This window comes from Hippopotamus amphibius, chromosome X (genome assembly GCF_030028045.1).
Source record: "Hippopotamus amphibius kiboko isolate mHipAmp2 chromosome X, mHipAmp2.hap2, whole genome shotgun sequence".
NCBI classification, from domain to species: Eukaryota; Metazoa; Chordata; class Mammalia; order Artiodactyla; family Hippopotamidae; genus Hippopotamus; species Hippopotamus amphibius.
Genome location: NC_080203.1, coordinates 40194024 through 40217551, shown reverse-complemented (window position 1 = coordinate 40217551; position 23528 = coordinate 40194024). Strand labels below are relative to the sequence as shown.

Genomic DNA, 23528 nt, shown 5'->3' with positions numbered 1-23528 from the left:
CTCATTCAGAAGATGCTCAGGACAAATTTGGCGACTGAAGTGGAGCAGGACGCCCCGGGCTTCCAAAAAGGTTTCCGATAACATACCAGCCTCCTGGAAAGTACCCCTGCTCTGATCTCCTATCACATTTTTAGAGGGGCCTCCACGTTTTAGCATGTGAGTGTACCATCCGTGATGCGATCTTGTTTCCCTTGGGCGACATGCAACCAAGTTCTTCCATTAAAAGGAGCAGGGACATTTAAAAAGCCCTTTGACTACACTCTCTAGATGTCTCAGGATCGGAAAAGTGCCAGTTCTAGAGAAAATGCTTACCTTCACATCCAATTAGCCAGATACCCAGCTCCGTGCCTCTCTCGGGCTTGGTAACAGGTCTAGGCCCTGCTGGCTCATGGGGCAGCCTTTTTTTTTTTTTTTTTTTTCCTCAGAGGGTATCTTCTTTCAGGGGAAAACGAGGCACTAGGACAGAGATAAATCCCTAGTATGTCAAACTGGAAACAGACTGGGATTCACAAAGGGAAAGTGCTCGAATGATTGATTTCTAGACAGCGAGTAGGGAAAAAAAATGAGGTAGTGCTGGGCAGGTCTGGTTGTATATGATCGCCAAGTAAGAATAGAAGGAATGAAAGAAAATTATATGCCTTTATGCGTCCCTTGCAAACCAAGCTGTCTGTTCAAGACGATTCAGTCCAGGGGGCATTCGATCTTCAGGGGCCATAGGTTAAAAAAAGAAGGTTTTCTGATGCCTCTGCTTTCAGGCACCCTTCAGCCCACCATCCGCTTGGGGCTGTAGCCTTCTGTGTGTTGGAATGAGGTTGGCACCAAACTATATCCAGGGTCTCAAACAGAGCCTTGCTTAACAGCCTCTACATACATCTTAGAGACATTCCATGTGACCCTGACCACTGGCTCTCTCCTTTTCACCTTGCCTCAATGTCCTCGCTTCAGAGGGGCTCAGGGAAGAATTGTTCAAGTGAGTTGGCATGACTAATGCCAGAGGACACAGCTAGGAAATTCTCAAAGCAGTACCAACCTAGCGACAGGACTGTTAAGCGAAAAGACGCCTCTGATCTGTTAAAACATGCCCAGAATCTCTAGGTTTTTTGTTTGCGGGAGTGGGAGGAAGAAGCCCCTTCACTGTAGCATAAAAACAATCATTTAAACTTGTACTTTCAACAGCCTTATAAGCCAGTAGATGCAAACGGTTAAGCAGCAAGACTAGAATAATAAAGTTTGACCTTGTTCTGTGTCGTAACACATGTCTCTTGTCACATGGGTGATGTCCATAAGCTGCCTCCATACCCCCACCTCTCCCTTCCCTGGAACCTTCTAGAGTCCAGCGCTTTCTGCCAAAACCACTCTCCGTAAGTTCACCAACGCCCTCCCGGCCAAATTTAAGGGTCTCTGCTCAGTTTGCATCTTTGACCTCAAAGATGAATTTGATACCATCAACCACCCCCTCCTTCCTGTCCTATCCTAGGCTCTCATGGCGTTGGGTTCTCAGGTTTCTCTTCTTATCTCTCTGCCGCATCATTCTGTCTCCTTCCCTGGCTCCCCTTCTTTCCTCCTCCCATTAACTGTTGGAATTCCCGAAGACTCAATCCTCAGTTATTCTCTCTTAACATCCTTCTCCCTGGAAAGTGTCTCCTTACATGGTTTCACCTACCACCTGGCATATATTTAAGCAAATTTGAATCTCTAGCTCTGTTTCTTTCTTGGTGACATCTCTCAGATCCATCTGCTCCTTCCTTTCTGGTTTTATTGCCACAAGCTTAATCCAAGCTCTCATTACCTCAGGTCAGATATGCAAACTGAGAGTCTCCTGGCAGATCACCCTGCCTACGACCCAGTCCACCCTGCTATGGTTGGAATAATTCTCTGCCAACACCGCTTCCATACATTCACCTCTGTGTTCAGAAACCCAGAATGGCTCCCCACTGCTTCTTTAATGGAGTCCAGTCTTCTTGGGTGGGCCTGAAGTCCTCGCCACCAGTAGACACCACCTTCTCCCTTCGCACTGGAAAAACAGCATATTCCCAGAGTTCTTCTCCAATACTCTGTGCCTTTCATCTTCCTCAAAATACACTGCAGAAGGAAGTCTTGCTTGATACTCCTATTTGTGCTCTCAGAGTCCTTACAATGCATCCTACCCGACAGTGCCCCAACTCAGACTGCAGCATTCAATTCAGAAAGTTTGGAAAACACAAAAACACCAAGAGAAAAAAGTCACCAATAGCGCACACATGTTGCACATGGACACACACACACACACCATACATCATTGTTTTGTAGCTTATCTTTTTCACTTAACAAGATACTAGGAATTTTTCCCCATGTCAATTACTGTTTTTTATAACATCATTTTATTATCTACACAGTATTCCAGACTATGGATCTGCTATTATGTATTTAAATTAGCTCTTATTGTGAGATTTCTGGTTAATTTCCAGGTTCTCGCTATTAAAGATAATGTTTTCAGGAACACATACAAGGCTAATTCTAATTCCATTAAAAGAAATAATTACCAGCAAGAAAGCAAATTACAAATTTACAGAAGACTGGCATAGGGAGCGAAAGATGTATAGAAGGGGGTGGAAACAGGAATGGAGACTAGTCATAAAATTTAAAAAGGCCCAACCCTCCGAAAAAAACAACAGGTGTGTGTGGGGGAGACTCTGGCTTTCTTTTCACTCAAGGGGCTGCTGGACATCCCTTCAATCCCAGCCCTGAATGGCTGACATGCCAACCCCCTTTCCCCTCCCCCCTACACTTAATGAAAGTGCGAGTCCATCAGACAAGGATTGAGTCTCATTCCTCCCCAGACTTCCACCCCCTCTACACCTGTCCCATACCTGTCACATAGTCATCTGTTTATCCACTGTCCAGAACTCACTTGTTTCCTGAATGGTAATCAAGTGTGTTGACAAAGGGAAGTAATTTATACTCATGTATTTAGACTTTCAGAAGTCTTGGAAAAGGTTCTGCTCCATGCCAAGTTTGTTTTAAAAGTACAATTGAGGCGCCATGGGCTAGGAAATGCTTTCATCATTCCTTGAGACTGTGAATGCTTCCTGCCAATAGTGCAGCTCCATGGAAGTTGGTTGAATTGAACTGAGTTGAGTTTGGCTACTTGCCAAAGGACAGGCACAGATGGTAAGCACTGTTGGAGTCCAGGAGGCTGGCAAAGCCACAATGGGCTCTGAGAGAGGGGAGGAAAGAAGGCTTCATGAAGCACCAACCACAGACCCAGAAAGAATCATTCATTCATTCATTCATTCAACAAATACTTGTTGCGCGTTACACTGTGCAAGGCACTGTGCTGGGTCCTAGAGACACATCAGTGAACAAGTGTCACAGCCACTTCTTTGTGAACTGGGGGAAAGCAGGGAGTGCCAGGAAATGGAGCGGGATGAGCAGTGGGCGTGAAATCCAGCCAGAATTCTGATCTGGAGAGAATTTTGACTCTGGACCCAAGCACTAGAGTTCAAGGCCTTGTTTGAAAAAGGAGGATTCCTCTTTATTCAAAAGAGGGAGGAGAATAAATGGGACGGTTCCTGGGTCCAACTGGGGCTTCTCAGTTGCTTCCTGGGAATATATGCAGTATTTGGGGTGGGGTGACTGGGATTTGATAAAGGTCACTATTTATGGGTTGGAATGGACCCCAGGGGCTTCAAGTGCCTGCCTCAAAGATTTCTTGGGGGTCTTGGTGGGCTTGTGCTGGGGTCACCCTATATCTGGCCACATACTGGAGCATTAAGTATAGTCCCTGATCTCATTTATCAAATGCCCAGCATGTGCTATTAATTAACCTTATAACAACTCTTACGAAGTGGGTAGGGTTGATATTAAAATATGTAACAGCACTATGTCCTGGGCATTGACCAATCAGAATGGACGAGCGAACAATCAGAATGGATGCTGAGACGCTGGCTGTAAACAACCAGGATAGCCTTACAGAGGCACTCCATCATGAGGCAAAGAAGTAGGAGAGGGGCACAGACTAAATAGCTTCCCATTTCCCAGAAGATGAAACCAAGATCTCCTCTCTTTGGGCTTCAGAGCTGTGCTAGGTCATTCTGAACCCTCTTCCTCCCTGTGGATGTCTCTGCTGCTCCACTGAAAAATCCCTTGCCTGCCGACTCCTCTAAAGCAATGATATCTACTGCAGCTGCCCCTTTCTCCCAGCAATTTTTTAAGGATGCCACTTGTTGGCTCAGAATTCTTGAATGGGCCCCACTGGATTGACAAATTATCACCTTAGTGTGGCCTTTAAGACTCTCTGTGCTCTGGCTCGAAGATGCCTTCCAATCATATTTGCAGTAATAACTACCCAGCAGGTCTCCAGTACCAGAAACCTTTTATTTATTTTGTTTTACAAATCATTTTTTATTGAGATATAATTGACATGTGACACTGTGTAAGTCTGAGGTGTCAAATGTATTGATTTGGTACATTTGTATTGCAATATGATTATCACTGTAGCATTCGCTAACAGCTCTATAACTTCACATAATGATCGTTTCTTTTTTGTGGGGAGAATTTTTAAGATACTTTTCTCAACTAGGTGACATCTCACTGTCCTTAGCAACTCCACAGCATAGGATAACAGTGATATATCTGCTTGTCAGGTGGCCTCTTCATATTCGTCACCTAGCCCGGAATAGTGCCTGGCATTATAGTAGGTGATCAGGAAATATTTACCTGGGTTTGAGGTCTGCCTTCCTCCAATGAAGCTTTCTAAGTTTGAAAAAAAATTGGCTCCATTCAGGATATGGAACTTTGTGGAAACTTTCCCCCATATATCTGTATGTTTGAAATTTGCATATATATATGTGTGCAAATTTCAAACATACAGAAAAGTTGAAAGAATTTTCCAGTGGTGCCTTGTTACTTACTAGCCAGATTCTACCACTAGTGTTTTCCAATACTGGCTTTATCCATCCCTCACCTATTCATCTGTCTGTCTATCCAGTTTGTTTTCTTTTTGAAGTTGCAAACATCAGTATACTTCACTCCTAAGCACCTTCCTCATACCCATCTTTAACTAGAGTTCAATATTTGTTTATTATTCTTTTGTTTTCCTTTTGAAGTAACATATGTTTGATGAAATACACAAACATCAATTGTACATTTGCTGAGTTTTGATGAATGTAACTGTGTAACTTAGCCCCCTGCTAGGATGGTGAACATTACCACCACTCAAGAAAGTTTCCTCTTGCCTCTTCCCAGGCAATCCCCTTCCTTCACCCCTAGAGGCAACCACTGTTTTGATTTTTTTCCCATCATTCATTAGTTTTGCCTGTTACAGAACTTCACACGTATGCAATCATATAGTATGAACTCTTTTGTATAAGACTTCTTTTACTCAGCCTCATGTTTTTGAGAATCACCCACGTTGTCACATGTACCTGTAGTTTGTTCCTTTTATTGCTGAATAGTACTCCATTGTGTGACAATACCACAGTTTATCGATTATCCATTTATCCATTACCCATTCTCCTACTGATGGACACTTGGGTTGTTTCCAGTTTCTATTATCCATTTATCCATTACCCATTCTCCTACTGTTGGACACTTGGGTTGTTTCCAGTTTCTATTAACAGCTATGAATGTTCTCATACAAATCTTTTTGTAAACATATGTTTTCCCTTTTTTTGGGTAAATACCTAGGAGGAGAAATGGTGGGTCACAGAGAAGACGTAGTTTAGTTTTATAAGAAACTGCCGGACCTTTTCCCAAAATGCTTGTATTTTTCTATACTCCCACCAATAATGTATGAGGATTCCAATTGTTTGTGGTTGCTTTTGCAGCTCTTTGCTTCAATTGCATACTTAGCTTTGTCTTGTACCCATGACATGCGCTTACTCTTCTAATAGAGCCAACTCTGTGGTTTATTACTTAAAGACCCCCCCCCCATTTTGCTGACTACTAAATGTACATCCAAACTCTAAATGGAGTTGCTAAACTGTGAGTCAACTCTATGTGATAATAGCTTTTACTGAAAGCTTATGTGTGCCAAGCACTGTATTAAGCATTTTATGTGCATTATCTCAGTTAATCTTTACAGGAACCCTGTGAGGTAGGTACAGGATCGTTCCCATTATACAGATGAGGAAACTGAGGCCCAGAGAGATTAACCTGCTCAAAGTCACATAGCTTGTAGGTGGCCAAGACTTGAACCAGAGTCCATAATCTATTACCACCGTGCTATAATGCTGCGGTCTAATGTCCTTTGTCCAGAGGCTAGCAGGAAAAAAAAAAAAAAGAGCTTCTGTGTATGCTCATCTAACCCCCTGATTGTTCAGCTGAGGATACAGAGGTCCAGCGAGGAGAAAGGACTTGCCTGAAGTCCCCTATTAGTTAATGGCAGAGCCATCAGAATCCAAGTCTCCTGCCACCCAGTCAGGAAATCTTTCCACTCCAGTGCACAGCCTCCTTCAATGCTTTGGGCAATTCAGCTTTTATTTCTAGCTTTTTAATGATGACAAGAGTCTGAAAACCACTTGGAGATCTTTGAAAGAAGTGCAGGAATCTAAGAGGGTGGCGTAAGGTCAACCTTCCATTTGGGGCCAAAACATAAGGTCATAAATTAAACTGTCAAATTTGTGTTAATTCATGCCTAAACATTATCATGAAAAATGTTCCTCCTGCCTACTCAGTCTTCTCTGGAAAAGGAAAAGAAAACATTGTAAAGACTTGGGATATTCTGTGGGAAAGGAGTGGGAAAGGAAGAAGCCGGAGGGCACTTTTCTCTTGGGCTCCCACAGCGCCATCTGGTGGAAGCCTTGCGTTTTTGTTTTTCTGCTCGTTTTTCTGCCCGCGTTTCTTGCGTGCGTTAGGAGCGGGGGATCCGCAGGAGGCTTGCTTCCTGCCCTAATGGAGCTAACATTCTAGGGGGCGGGGGCTACCCAGACCCTTACAACAGCAGGTGGTAAAGGCCCTATTAGAGGCAAATAAGACAAACCTGCGTTTTCGTTCTGACTTGGCTACCTATCAGCTGTGTTACCTTGAGCGAAGTCACTTAACTTCTCTGTGCTCCAGTTTCCTCCTCTGTAAAATGGAGATAATAAAAGCGCTGACTGTAGGATTTTGTGGCAAGGATTGAATAAGATAATACTCGGAAAGCACTTAGAATAGTGTGTTGCACATAGTAAATGTTCGATAATGTCAGCCGTGGTTACTTCATCATTAACAATAAGCGTACGGTGCTGTGGGGCCCCGAGGGGAGGCATTTAACTTTGAGAGCTCAGAGCAGACGTCCCCGCGGATGTGACATTTGAGATGTTTTGAATAGGAAGTCGCCATTCGGACCCTTACTCCACGTGGAAAGCAATATCCGCCGCACATGGGTAAGGAAAACAACAGCGTTCACCTCCCCTCACCCCACATCAGGAGGGATGTCACAGCATCCTTGCCTCCGGGGTGCGAGGGGTTTCAGTGAGGGCCTCTGAGCTGGAAGATGATGTGGGAACATTTAGGAATTATTGGAATCGGGACCCAGATCGAGTGAGAAATTGGTTCCCACAGTGGGTAGGCAAAGCTTGACTTGAAATTAGATGCTAAGAGAAAAATCAAGGCCAGTTGTGTCAACTACCACGTGTTTGTTTTAATTTTGACTTTGGGGGCAACGATGCTTCAGTGGCTCTTTATTCATCCAACATTATGTTCAATAGGCATAATGGAGCCTGCTAATTTCCCACTGCCTCAAAACGTGAACGGTTCTGGGCCCCTCAGCTGCTCTCCAAATTGTGCCTGGCACACACGATGACCACATCTGATTCTGTTCATACTGCAAACCCCCTGCAAACCCTTAACCCTTTCACGTTATCCAAGTTTTACTCATGCTTCAAGGTCTAGACTTTCTCATTTGTTCGTTCATTCATGAAATATTTTCTTTTTTGAGGTATAATTGACATATAACATTAATTAGTTGTAAGCGCACAACCTAATGCTTTGATATTTGTTTATATTGTGAAATGATCACCACTATAAGCCTGGTCAACATCCGTCACCATACATAGTTACAATTTTTTTCTTGTGATGAGAACTTTTAAGATCTACTCCCTCAGCAACTTACAAGTATACACTACAGTATTATTAACCTTAGTCACCATGCTGTACATTACATCCCCAGGACTTATTTACTTTATAACTGGAAGTTTGTACTTTTGACCTCCTTCACCCTTTTTTCCCACACACCTCCCAACAACTACCAAGTTTTCTGTATCTATGAGATTGCTTTTTTTTTTTTTTAGATTCCACATATAAGTGAGATCATGCGGTATTTGTCTTTCTCGGACTTATTTCACTTATTCCATTGTATATATACACACCACATTTTCTTTATTAATTCGTCCATTAATGGACATTTAGGTTGCTTCCATGTCTTGGTTATTGTAAATAATACTGCAGTGAACATAGGGATGCATGTATCTTTTCAAGTTAGTGTTTTCATTTTCTTCAGGTAAACACCCAGAAGTGGAACTGCTCAATCATATGGTAGTTCTATTTTTAATTTTTTGAGGAACCTCCATACTGTTTTCCATAGTGGCTGCACCAGTTTACACTCCTACCAACAGTACACGAGCGTTCCCTTTTCTCCACATCCTCACCAACACTTGTTATTTCTTCTCTTCTTGATAATAACCATCCTAACAGGTGTAAGGTAGTAGCTCATTGTGGTTTTGACTTGCATGAAATATTTTCTGAGCATGTACTATGTGCCAGGCACAGTGGCAGGCACTAGAGATATAGCAGTGAACAAGACAGACGCAGTCCGTCTACCTTCCCAGAGCCGACAGTCTGCCTGAAACTAGAGACATGAAAACAAAGCACTGTGACCGTGTGTTACCAGAACTTTCTCAGAGGAGGGATATGTCTAGAATAGTGCTTTCCAATTGTTTTCACCACATAGCACATATAGACAACACATATGACCCCCCAGGATAAATGGATAAGAAAGCAGCCTGCCGGGGAGCTCTAGCCACTCCAAGGGCAGAGGGCATCAATATCTCAGGCACACCTAGCATCTCTGGGAGATCTCTGGTCTAGAATCTCAAGCTATGGCCCATGGCATTATTGTTGCTCTCACCCCACTTTGTCCTTGCAGGCTGATGGGCACAGAAGGCGTGCTGCTGCAGATAAATACAAACTCTTTTTTGTTAGTGGCTAGAAGTTGGTAAGAGTCACTCTTGCCTCTTCAGCATTAGGCTCAGACTGGAGACTCCAAGGAAGCCTTCCCAGGCAACTGAAGCCTAAAGGGATCTCTGCTTTTCCAAATTCCTACATACTTAGAGTCTTCAGCTCACAATTCAGCTTCTAATTCACCCCCATAGTCTGATATTGTATGCTGATAGCATAAGACCATCTTTTGTCTCCCCTATAGCACCTAGCAATACTATGCAAGAGGGCTCAGAAGTACTTCTTAAGTGTCATGTTTCAAGACAAAAGAAACCTTATCGGAACTTAAGAGGGCCTTAAAATAGAAATGGCTTTGCTATCTAAGAAAAGTTCAGGGCCCAAGCCATCTTTTAAAACTTCAGAGAGAAAGTCCCAAAGCTATAGGAGAATGAAGTCATCCGGCCTTCCTCCTGGAGACAGGATGCTGAATCCCCACAGCTCCAGGCCAGTTTGGAGTTTTTCTTCTCCGAGCACAACCAAAGGCCAACCAAGATATCCCACAACCCCAGGAGATGGGTCGAGAGAGCTATTATTTATATCATAAGCAAAAGGGAAGAATTCACAAGCAAAGAGAGCCCAAGGGGAGTCTTGCAGAGAAAACAAAGACTCCTGCTGAAACAAAACAGAACAGTCCACATCCTTCCTTCCCTTGGACTCCCTGAGAAAGGTTAATTCTCTCACCATCATGAATCCTGATGGCTAATGAAATGCAGATCCGGGTTAGAAATGATGCAACCTCAAGGAAGGCTGGGGATCAAAGTTGACAAATTTTAACTCATCTCTGTGCTTTGCTTGCTCAAATAGTTCATGATTCAAACAGTCACTAGACAAGGAGGCTTGCTGATTTCCCTCTCTGGCCCTGTCCCTCTCCCACTCTTGGGGAGCTACATTGCTACTTTCCTATACTGATGCGTACAATTCACCATCCCAAATTGAACAGGGGCATTGGAGTGCCTTATCCTAAGGAATGTCAAAGATACAGCTAAGGTAGAGCTGTTGGCTATAAAGGAGAACATATATGTGGACGTGTCTGTAATATATACATATGTATACATATGCATATATCTGTTTCTGAGCTTCTCATAACTCCATGAGCTAGCAAACAGCTGGGCCCAAGAAGAAATACCTGACTTCCAAAGAATCATTTTCATATTTCTGCTTCAAAAGTTACTCTGGAGAGACACATGGATGGATTAGTACAGTCTCTCTTCCCTTGTCCCTAGGAGTCTCTTGATTCTTTTATTATTATTATTATTATTGATTTCTCACAGCCCCAAGGCAAAAACATGAACTAGGTAAAGTTGATGTTTAGCACTTCCAAGCAGTCCTACCACTAGCACCCATTTCTGATTCTTGATATCCTTAGGAGTGTCTTCCAGGAAACAAACTGATTCTGGATCTCATTCTCTCAGAATCTCTCAGGTTTTCAAGTGTCAAAGGAAATAGCTCATCTGCCAAAGCAAAAGAAAAATCAATCCCATATCAACAGGAGAGGGTTAGCGGAGCCAACAGTTAACCAGGAGCCTCCTTCCTTGGTAAACTGTGAAGACTGCCCTCTCTTCTGTGAATTATTTTGTAGTTTAATCCTAAGGACAGGTGTTAATAAAGGACTTTACAGATCTAGCAAACAGGTCACTGTTGGCCAGTGAGAAAGGATGAGGTGCAGGTACTGTTTTTTGTTTGTTTGGGTTTTAGTTGTTGTTACTGCTGTTAACCTTCCCATGTGATTCCTAAGTGCAGCCAGGATGAAGAACAACTTGGAGGGATGAGCTTTACAGATTGGAGAACACAGAAGTGAAAGAGAATGGACGCTTTCTGCTGTGGAGATATAAAGTAAGACAGGTAAAGAGAGATCTTCTGATTCAGGGAATTGAATACCAAGCTGACATTTTGATTTGAATCAGAACAGCATCAACAAGGTGGTATTTTAAGAAGGTAGGTTTGGCAGATCTCTGTACAAGATGGAGTAACTGAGTATACTGGCAGTGATGGAAAGAAAAATTGCCAAGAAACGAGTTAGGAGGTCGGTATAGCTGTTCCTAGGTGAAAAGGGGTGAAGGTCTGATCTAGGGTAGTAATAGTGGGAAGAGAGTAAGAAAGGAACTTTAGGTATATGATGTCATGTCTCTCAAAAACTAAGCCCAACTGAGACTGAGAGTGGGTGCAAACATTGAAATATACTGATATACTTCAGGTATTTTAAGTTCACCCAAGTTGTCTGTGCCTCTTACTTCACAGCTGCCTAGGTCTATTTCCTCCCAATCAAGCCCACAAAGATGCTCCTCATCAGATGAGACTTTCAGGTTCTCCCACACCCTTAATCAAACACAGTTCTTCCAAAGACTGATCGGTTTAGTACGTGCTGGACAGAATATGATGAATCTGATTGGTTCATCCTCTTCTCCGCCAACACACCCAAATATGCCCAACCTCCAACTTCTCCTCTATACTATCAATCTTACCTGCTCGGCCAGACATGTCTGACCCTATTCAGGATGCTCATGTAAACAAGATACAGGTCATTTTCAGCATGCCAGAAGATTCCCTCATGCCCCTTTCCAGGCAATAATAACCACTCTCTTCAGAGAAAACCATTATTCTGAATTCTATCACCATAGGTCTGTTGTGCCTATTCTCAAACTTCACATAAATAGAATCATAATGTACTGTGAATAGCTTCTTTCATACATCATAATTACCTGTGACCATAACATCCATGTCTTTGCATGTAGCAGTAGTTTATTCTTTCTGCTTGCTATGTAGCATTTCCTTGTATGGATATACCACAATTTCTTTGTCCATTCTCCTCTTGATGGACATTACGGTTGTTTCCAATTTGAGTCATTGTGAATAGTGCTGACATGGGGTTTCCCAAATGGCCCAGCCAAAATCACCTCATAGCAAAGCTTTTTTTAACAACCCCCACCCACACTGTTCTGGGAAATTTTCTTGAATTCTTGAAATCACTTTTTTTTTTAATTTCTCTCTCTCCAGAACTGCTATTATTCAAATGAGGAATCACTTGGGCTGATTAATATTCTTATCTTTTTGTTCCTATTTTTCATCTTTAAAAAATACTCTGTTTGGAATTAGATTATGGCGATGGTCACACAAAATTGTTAATATCATTAATGCCACCTAACTGTACACTCAGAAATGGCTAAAATGGCAAATTTTATGTTATATAAATTTTACCACAATAAAAAACATTTGGCCCCTCCAAAAATTCTACTTTCTGAGAGATTTCCTCTCCTGGCTATTTCAACCTTTCTCTTGAATTTTTCATTTCAGCCATCATGTTTATAATTTCTAAGAGCTGGATTTTTTGTTTTGTTTTGTTTTCTATATATTCCTTTTTTTTTTCTTTGCAACTTTCTGTTCTTAACAGTAGTTTTAAAGTTTTTTTTAAATCTTTCTTTACCCTGCAGAACCAACCTACTCCAATTTGCTTTTTTCTCCTTGCTTTTTACTCTAGTCTTCAAAGGTTTGGTAATCCTTGCCTTTTCACTTAAGAAGAAAGCACTAGTACTGACTGGGAGGTCTAAGAGTGTGGTGACCTCTGCGGTAGAGGAGGTGGGAGGATGACGGCAGGGGGTATCTTTCTTTCATGGACTTCATAGGATAGCTGTTTCATCCTGTGCTTTCCAAACAGTGGCTTGCAGACTCCCTAGAGCCGTGCTGTCCAACATGGAAATGAAATTAAAAATTCAGTTCCTCAGTCACACTAACTACATCTCAAATGCTCAATGGCCACATGGGACTAGTGGTACTATAATGGATAGCACAGGTATGACACATTTGCAAGCTCACAGAGTTCCATCAGACAGCACTCTCTTGTGGGGTCATGAAATCAGTTTAGAGGGTGACAACCAGCATTTAAGTAAATGAAATAGAAACTCACTGGTTGAGGCTTCCCTGGTGGCGCAGTGGATAAGAATCCGCCTGCCAATGCAGGGGACATGGGTTCGATCCCTGCTCCGGGAAGATCCCACATGCCGTGGAGCAAGTAAGCCTGTGTGCCACAACTACTGAGCCTGTGCTCTAGAGCCCATGAGCTACAACTACTGAGCCCGTGTGCTGCAACTACTGAAGCCCGGGCACCTAGAGCCCGTGCTCTGCAATAAGAGAAGCCACCGCAATAAGCCCACGCACTGCAACAAAGAGTAGCCCCCACTCACCGCAACTAGAGAAAGCCCGTGTGCAGCAACAAAGACTTAACACAGCCAAAAAATAAAACAAAATAATTAAAAAAAACTCACTGGTCATCTCACTAGTGTTGTTTTTTTCACATGAATGTTGTCATAAAATATTGTTTTATATACACATAAGAGTGTGTGCACAGCATCGTGGGTCACGGTAAATAAAAATGAAAGTACTGCTGTAAACCATGTGTACACCACCCTGATTTTTAAAGAGGGAGAACGTGACTGACAGAAACTCCTTGTAACGTGTAAAATCCTCACTTCTTGTGATGGCATCACCCACAGTCTCATATCCCTATAGGAAACTTGGGACCTAGGGCACCATTAAAAAACAAACAAAGAAATCACCTTGGGACAGCAAAATCGCAATATGAAAGCTAGATGTGATGGGCCTTAGAGACAATTACACTCCCTGTTTCTTCTGTCATTCATCTTTTCCTTTTTACAAAGAGCATCTTTTTTTTGAAGTCCAGTCTTTCCCTGTCTTTCTTTCTTTCTTTGATACAGGAAGAAGAAAGTAAAGCTAAGGGGGTATTTTGAGATTTGTCCATGGCTACAAAACTAGTGATAGAATGAGCCCAGGTCTCATCTTAAATCCAGAAGTCTTTCTACAAAGTCTTCAGGGACAAGCAGTCCTTTAAGGCCCCGAGGTGCTAGCCAATATGTTAAATAACTCAACGGATGAATGTCACGTGGATACAGCAATGATGATAACAGCTAACATATGCTTACTATGCTTTAAACACTTTACATGAATTAACTCATTTTCACCCTCACAACCATCTTCTGAAGTAAATCCTAGTATCAATCAACCCCATTTTTCGGGAAGGAGAAATGCAGTGGAGAGATGTTAATGAACTTGCCCAAAGTCACACAGCTAGTGAGTGGCAAAGCCAGGAGGCAATGGTTCCAGAGCTCTAATACCACTTTATATACACCCTCATGTAACTCAGATAAATTAACTTCTCCCTAAATTTTAATTAGCCTAAAGGTAACACTTATCATTTATTAGCACATACTAATAATCCACACAGTATCAGTGTGTTGCAGAAAAAAAACTGATCCCATGAGAAACCAAGCACAACACTCGGAGAGTTGGAGAACTCAGGTTTATTAAGCCGGCCGACCCAGACGAGCTAACGCTCCAAAATTCTGGGGCCCCGTTTCAGGGGAGTCTTCTCCTTATATAGGTTAAAACATACAGCTATAATTGGTACAAACTGATTGGCTACAAATTACTATAAGTCACGGGCAGTTACAGAGCGCGGGAGTTGCCAGGGGTTACACACATAGTAGGGGGTCCTAACAGGAACTTGTAGGAGCCAGACATTCCATTCCTATCAGGACTAAGGTCCCAATTTGCATTCTCACATTGGTTGCAGGTTGAAGTTAATGGTCACTTAACAAGTCTATGTGCAAAGGGTCTCAAACAAAGGCTTGGGGTGGGTGCCTGAGAGCGAGACAGTCTTCCCTTATCTGATCACTCTTAGTAATTCATTTTACTGTTTAACTGAGAGTGGCGAGCAGGCCTTTGCAAGATAGAGGAGAGGAAGTTTCAATTTCCTCATCAAGTGCTACAAAGGGATTCTACTCTATCAGCTGCACAGAAGTAAAAGCTTTGGGTTCAAACCCTCCAAACTAGTGGATATGATTTATACAAACCAGGTTATTTGCTTAATGCAATTCTATAAACCTAGAGATGAGTACTTTTGAAATATGTGTCTAAAAGTTTGGCTGATCGTCTTCAAACTTGCAGATTTTATCTTGGCGCACAATTAAGCACAAATTGGCTTGATAACATGGGTGGATTTATTTCTTAAGATTCAAGTGCAAACTTAAAAACCAGAACAAACGAAGCTTTTCATCAAGGAAAACACAAAAACCTAAGTAACAATCCTGCAATCGTGCATTTTAACAGAAAGTACAAATATGAATACATTCTAATTTGTAACTACATTTGAAAATTAAAATATTTCTCTCCAAATCCCAAATACCACACAATCTTTAATCTGTTCTCATCTTGTTACTCCAGAAACATCTGTCACATGCTATCAGGAAAATATAGGCAAGGATTATTAATCCGTCTTCATGACCAAAGAAAATTATCCTCCTTAACTTCTGACTCTTTGAATCATTCATCTGTATCTCAGTTCCAAAAAGTGATACAATTATACCTCCATTCCAGAAAAAAAAAAGAATCAATACGAATATCAAGGAGGCAAGATACTTTCATGTAATTAAAGCAAAAGTCACAAGTGTTTGACTTAGAAAGGTACATAATTGTAGGAAAGTTTTTAAGTACAATTTATTTGATGGCTGACATGTAATAATAACAGTGAACAATTTAAACAGGTATAAAAATGTAGGATCAAAATCTTTAGGCTCAAATACTTGAAAAGTCACTATGAATATGGAAAGATCTGTTTACATAAACACGTATATTTTTTGATGAAAAATCTGGGGGTAGTGGCATCTCCCTGGTCCCTTAACAATATTTGGATTTTCGCAAAGAATTAGCAGCACCCAACCTTAAATGTTAATTACGTGTTTCTAAAGGACCCATACAACAGATTAGTTGGCAGTGTTCTAGCTTTTGGGAGATGGGAGTGGGTGGGGTGCAAATATCTGAGTATGCATGCACTCACACGTTTAAAATCACCATTCCAAAAAGGGGTGGGGGAATCACATATTGAAAAAGTCTAAGGACATCATCCTTAGAGGATCAACAGTGGACCAGGAACAGTAGAAGCTGAATAGTAGTCTACTTGATAAGAATGATTTTTCACTCTTCAAAGGCAGGTTGGGAAGAATGAGAATACTCACATACACATAACTCAGGGAGACCCTGCTTCAAATTTTACACTGCAGAACACTGAACATTCTTTACAAAACCTTCATTCTTGCTTATAATAACACCAGATGATTTTTCCTTTTTACCACCATATACATAACATTTAAATATTTTCTTTATAAATATTCTAGAGCAAAAAGAATGTGTTTTGTTGCAGTGGTGGCCCACATCTGTACAAAGCAATGTAAGCAACATATATATATATAGGTATATATATATAAAATGATTAAGAAAAAAGTGCAAAGAATAACAGTATTAAGAATTTTTGTTTTTGTTTTTTTACAGTAACTGTGGTTCAAGTGCGAATATCTATCAGGGATACATAATCCCAGATTTTAATTAAAGATTCAAAAAGAAGCCCACACACCAAGTTACTGCACAAACATCAGTCCCTTATTGAGTAACTTCCCTTCTCCCAAATCCAGCATTTCCAGTTTCTAAACTCTTCTCACAAACAGAAAAAAGTGGTAACAATGTGTTCTTTCCTTTAACTTCCCCAAACTCATCCAAAGTAACTAATCATTCATAGATTAAAATAAGATAGTAGGGAAGTCATTCATCATAACCCGCTTTGCTAAAATTAAAGCAAGATGAAAGGCTTTTGGAAATACAAATTATTGATCAAGAATCAAATCAGCAACAGCAAACAGACCTTAAATTGCAAGTGTGATTTAATACACTTTAAAATCAATCCCTGTTATCAAAGATAAATTCAGAGTCTAACTCCTTTCCCAGGTTCAGTGCTGTGCAAGGGTTGAAATTCTAAATACTTACGATTTCATCACCTCTTCTAACAGAGAAAATGCTTCCTGTTAAAATCTGATTAACTTTCTATCATTTTAAACTCTTGGTTTCAGTCTTATTTTGAACAAATATAGAAACGCAATTTTCAGCATTTTTTAAGATGTACTTTTACTCTTAAGTCATTCATATAATTACAGTTACTGATTTTAGATCCCTAAGTTTCAAAAAAGCTGTTCAATTTCCCTTTAAGTATATTACTAGATATTTTTGGTGTGTTTACATTGTTTTATTCTTTCTTCAGGCACTGTAATTATTCACAATCTTATAATGATTCTATGTCTAACCTACACAACAATTATGAATCCTAAAATGGTTTCCAAGGTATTATTTGATTCTGTATATTATATTATGATTCAAGACAAATGGCTGGAGAATTTTAAAGCCCTGCAAGCACTTCTGCTTTGAGTAGTGTTAATACATTTTTTGGTCAATGCTTAATATTTAAGCATCTTCTGAACTAGGAAGACAGTAGACATTGGAAGTTGCAAATTTCCTCAGACTACATTCTACTCCAGCTCCAATTTATTTTGTTCAACATTAAATATTTTTTCTTTAGCAAAACAAGTATATCTTCGGCTAATTTTTAAAAACAGAAATTTTGCTCTAAAATTAACAACACAGCTACAAGGAAATAACTTTTCAGTTTCAGCTTCACTACAACTATGCAAAACTAAGTTAAAGTAGACTAGACAACTATTTGAATCACTTTTGGTTTTGGTTTTGTTTTTTATTACCATGTCTTTAGAATGATACACTTTACATTCTAACAGACAGCTCAACAAAGCTTAAAACTCTAGAACTGAAAAACCACCACGCCACTTCCTGCACAGCTGTAAGTAACAGAGCAGCATTTTATTTGCCCCCGTACATTCGCTCAATGTCTTTGAGGTAATGGTTCCTCAGTTCCTTCCTTTTCAGTTTGAAAGCATCAGTGACCAAACCAGTTTCAGGGGTCCAAGGCTCTGGGCTTAATCGAACCTTGATTGGAATTTCAAATCGCTCCAATTTCACTGAAATGAGAAGGGGGGGGAGGAGAGCGGGAGAGAGAGGGGAAAGGAGGGGGAAGAGTGAGGAGGGATGGGAAAATGGGGTGGGTGGGAGAGAGAGACAATTAATAAAAGATGAATTTTGCAGCATGTATCTAGATGATGCAGGTGATGAGACAAACTTAATGGTGTTATAGTTAATTAATGATACCACCACCTTACAATTTCATTTTATATTTCTCAAAGTACACATCAATTGTTTCAGTTGGATGGTTTTGGACTATGCAGTTTTTTTTTCCCTAATATATATGTGGACACCCTCCTCTTCAGAGTCTTTCTATCTGTTGCTCCCTCTGTCTGGGATGGTCTTTCCCATTGTAGCTGCATGGCTTGCCTCCCTATTCCATCCAGGTGTCTGTTCAAATGTCACCTCCTCAGAGGACTTCCCTGACCACTCCTAACAAAACAGAAGTCCCTTTGTCTCTCTGTATCCTCTCATGCTACGTTTTCTTCAAAATACTTATTACCACCCCATATATTATATATCTATCTTACCTACTAGAATGTAAGCTCCATGAAAGCAGGGGCTTTGTTCTATTCACTGCCATCCGTGGCCTACATTGAGCCCTCAAGAAACATACATATTTATTCATTCATTCTACAGAAAATTAGCCTGTAGACAACTGTTATTCATAAGCTTTATTATAACTCAAATAAGAATCAAAAAAGGGGCTTGAGAGTTTCATACTCTTAAATGATGTGAGAATTGATGCAGCACATATTGGATTTGAGTTAGAAAACATAACACATGTTGAAAGAAATGTAAGAAAATGGTGAAAATGAGGACATAGAAGCTATCCATACAGTACTTAATGATTTTAAATTCAATGAATTATAGTCAATCAAGTTACTTATTTTTAACACAAGGTCATCCTTAAAATTCTAAAGGCCTACTAGCAGTAATGTTAATAGACAGATGAGCTGTATTTCATATGCAATTATTTAAAATAGCAATTTCGGGCTTCCTAGGTGGCGCAGTGGTTGAGAATCCGCCTGCCAATGCAGGGGACACGGGTTCGAGCCCTGCTCCAGGAAGATACCACATGCCACGGAGCAACTAAGCCTGGGGGCCACAACTATTGAGTCTGCGCTTTAGAGCCCATGAGCCACAACTACTGAGCCCACACGCCTAGAGCCCGTGCTCCGCAACAAGAGAAGCCATGGCAACGAGGAGCCCGCACACCACAATGAAGAGTAGCCCCCACTCACCGCAACTAAAAAGAAAGCCCTCGCACAGAAAAAAAAAAGACCCAACACAGCCAATAAAAATAAATAATAAAATTTTTTAAAAAAGTTTTAAAATAGCAATTTCGAAGAAGCCAACATCTGCTTGTTTTAAAACCAAATTCAATGACGTTTTTGTTCTAATGCTGGTCTGAGTTTTATGAAAGCTTGGTTGAATTAGTGAGTTTTTAATTAAAATAAGAGAAAAATATAAAGCTGAGTGCGAAAAGTGATCTTTCAAATTACTTAGAACCAACTTCCTAAAAGTAATGCCTAAAAAATTAATAAAGGAATATAAAACTTCTTCAAATTAACCATATCTACTGTGATGATAGATTATAGCTCAGTTACACAGAGATGCCTGAAATAAGATCATATTTGGATCTCAAGGAATAGTCAAATTCTCAAATATTCATCTGGCTCCAAAACTTTTTATTTCATAGTACTTTACCTACTTACATAGGTCCTATTTCAGAAACACTGACAACAATGGGACAAAGCAGGCGCATTATTTCAATTGCACGCAAGCAAATTAAGCATTTTTTTTTAATGCTGCATTAGAGCTTTCACGGTTTTGGAAACTCCTAAACATTATCTAGTACCACAAGCTATAGAAAGCAATGGGCAATCACACAGTTTCCTATAAGTTAAATAAATTTATAAATTGCCAAGTGGAAAAGATTAGGGAAAGAAAAAAAAAACCAATTTTACATGTGGCATTTTATCAGATTACCTAGGACATTATGAAATGTGACCTGCAGGTGGCAGCAAATGTCAACTTTTCTAGCCACTGATAGTTGTCAAGCCACCCCAAAACAACTAGCGATTTTGCATTTTTTTTTTTTTTATGGCTGAAGAATATTCCATTGTACATATATACCACATCTTTTTTTTTTAATTAATTAATTAATTAATTTACTTTATTGGCTGTGTTGGGTCTTCATTGCTGCACACGGGCTTTCTCTAGTTGTGGCGAGCGGGGGCTACTTTGCATTGTGCTGCACAGGCTTCGCATTGCTGTGGCTTCTCTTGTTGTAGAGCATGGGCTCTAGGCGCATGGGCTTCAGTAGTTGCAGCACATGGGCTCAATAGTTGTGGCTCATGGGCTCTAGAGCGCAGGCTCAATAGTTGTGGCGCACGGGCTTAGTTGCTCCGCGGCATGTGGTATCTTCCTGGGGCAGGGATCGAACCCATGTCCCCTGCATTGGCAGGCGGATTCTTACCCACTGCGCTACCTAGGAAGTCCCGATTTTGCATTTTTATGATACTACCTGTACCTTACACTTATATTTAAAACATGAAGAGGGCTGCTATGAACGATGTGCGATTTCAGGCAGATTTAACTGAATTCAATCAACTATTTAATACTTTTTTGCCTAAGTCTCTGAAATTAGAATTTGAAGCAAAAGGTTAGCAAAATAAATCTTCTGTGGCACAGACAAGCTCATGAGTTATATAGATTTAGCTCATGATTTGTGTTCATGCCTCAATCCAAGCACAGGAAAGTCATGCAAGCCGCTTAGGAGATCCCAGAAGTTTATTCCATGTTCCAGCCTGAAAAACTTTCCCCACTGTTGCTTTTACACATTTAAATATTCAATGACAACTTATTTCAAGGCACGTTCTACTCCATTAGTATGTTTAGAGAGTGACTAAGAATAACAGCCTATTGGCGGAAATACTTTTTAAAATACTACATTTAAAGGAAAAAAATGAGGATTTGTATCAAACACAATTCTGGAAGCCTGGTGATATTAACATAAAAAGTGTGATATGTCAATAATACTATAACAAAACCAACTTTAAGAAAAAAAATTAAGCTACAGTCTTGATATTTCTAAAGTAACTTACTTTTCAGATTATGTTAATAGGTAACTGTTATTTAAAACTTTACAGTGACCAGAGTTAACTAGAAGAGTGTTTTTCTTGGGGAAAATAGTTTTTCAACTTTGACTTGCTAACAAATGTTACAAAGTATATTTTTTAACCAAAATGGGACCCAAGTAGTTAATTTCAAAGATAAATAATAGTAGCCGAGTTAGGGAAATAAGTGTGCTCTTGTATCTCTGATAGGAGTATGAACCAGTCCATTTTGGGGGGAAGAGGGAGTTATTTGGCAACATAAGGGAAAAAATCCTTTAAAATATACATTTTCCTTGACTCAGAAATTCCATTTCTAAGAATCCATACATAAGAAAATAAATTACATAAGAAAATAAATTAGTATAAAAGATATATATTCTATTTGTTTACAGTAGAGGGGGAAAGTCTAACAATAAGGACTTAAGTGGATACTCACACTGGAACACTATTTAGCTAAAAAAAATGGTAATGCAATTCTATATCTACTGACTTAGAAGAAAATCAATGACGTTGATAGGTTAAGTATATATACCAGAATTTAATGTCACCACCCAAAGGTAACTACTTTCAAGTGATTTTTACTTCCTCCTTTAAATTTTCTGTATTGTCCAGTATTTCATAATGAATATAGGTAACCTATAATCAGAAAAATCACATTTTCATTTTTAGGAGGGAAAGCAATAGGTCAAAACTAGGTTAATAGCTTCCAATTAAACATGAAGAGTACACAGTTTATCTCTGCTCCCCTGTCAAATAAACAGTTTAAAAATAATTTTTTAAATTAGAAAGGTATAAACCATAAAGAAAAAACAGAAATGAGAGAAAGAGGACACTGGGTGAGAGGGCGCAACAAAATCTTAGAAGACCAAAAGCAAACGGGCCAGCAGTAACCGACTGGGAGCCAAGAGAGCTAAAAGCTAACTGCCAACATTGAAGGACGCTGACAAGAGGCGAACCAACCTCCTGAGCCCGTAGTCAGAAGCTGAGGGACAGAAGACAGAGATGAGGGGCACACTGAAAACAGGAGGGCTGGCCCCCACCTGTTCAGAGGACAGTTCTCCCTCATCCCGCTCCTCCCTAACCAGGCTGGAGATAGGTCTATCTTTTGGAAAAACTGAACTAGAGAGACTCTGGACTCAAGGACACTAGGTACAACAGAGGGAGGGAGTAAGGCTGAAAACCTAAGGAATCAGTGAGGGGAAGACCTATGCACCCCATCCCCAGCCCCCTTCCAATGTGCTTTTTTTGGCTACCAGAATATTGGCAGTCATGCTAATATCCTCCAGGTAAGAGACTGGAAAAGTCTCCTTCGGAGACGTGGAATGACTCAAGACAATAACATTTGAATAACTTTTCAGTGAAGCCCAGTAAGCTTTCCAAACAGCTTTTTAGTACTTCATTCTCAAATATGGACAGACAAAGATCAGCAGATACATGTGAGGCTGACCAAAGCAAGCAGAAAGTGGAACTTCCAGGAAACAGAATCAATAAAAGGAGAAGAAAACTTCATAAAAGGAATCCCTTTAATATCCTCAGAGGATTACTGCACCCATGAAAGAGCAACAGAATGCTATTAAAAGGACACTGAGGGACTTGCCTGGTGGTGCAGTGGTTAAGAATCTGCCTGCCAATGCAGGGGACACGGGTCTGATCCCTGGTCTGGGAAGATCCCACATGCCGCGGAGCAACTAAGCCCGTGTGCCACAACTACTGAGCCTGTGCTCTACAGCCTGCAAGCCACAACTACTGAGCCCACGTGCCACAGCTACTGAAGCCCGCACACCTAGATCCCATGCTCTGCAACAAGAGAAGCGACTGCAATGAGGAGCCCGCACACCACAATGAAGAGTAGACCCCACTCGCTGCAACTGGAGAAAGCCCAGGCGTAGCAACAAAGACCATACGCAGCCAAAAATAAATAAATAAATAAACAAATTATTTTTTTTTTTAAAAAAGGACACTGAGAAAGAAGCAAAGAGCTCTTGAAAATTAAAAGTTGATACTGGAAGCTGGAAATTCAATAGACTGAAGCAATGATAAAATTGAGGGATCTGCCAGAATATAAAACAAAAAGGACAAGATAGAATACAAAAGAAAAAAAAAGATAATAAAATTAGAGGGTGAAAATAGGTCAACAGCCATAAAAGTAGTCCCAGATAAAAACAGGAACACAAAACTTAGCAGGGAAAAGCTATGAAAGAAAAACAAGCCAACAACAAAAGATAAATGGATATTTCCCAGAACCGAAGGGCAGAGAACTCTACATTGAAAGGGCCTACACCAAGTAAGTATACACAATGGTAAATGACAAAAGATTCACACCAGGGCACATTATTATGAACTATCAGAACAAAGAGAGCC

At 40.4% G+C, this 23528-nt stretch overlaps 1 protein-coding gene across 6 annotated transcripts in view; it reads right to left on the bottom strand.

Annotated features, from left to right (window-relative positions):
• Positions 1-15170: 15170 nt before the first annotated feature.
• ACSL4 (acyl-CoA synthetase long chain family member 4) overlaps positions 15171-23528 on the bottom strand; it is a 69836-nt gene continuing 61478 nt past the window's right edge. For all 6 annotated transcript variants that reach the window (XM_057718257.1, XM_057718259.1, XM_057718260.1 and 3 more), the window contains one exon: positions 15171-18044. In XM_057718257.1, coding sequence (XP_057574240.1) covers positions 17887-18044 — 158 coding nt within the window. In that variant the 3' untranslated portion in view covers positions 15171-17886. The remainder of the gene's footprint in view (positions 18045-23528) is intronic.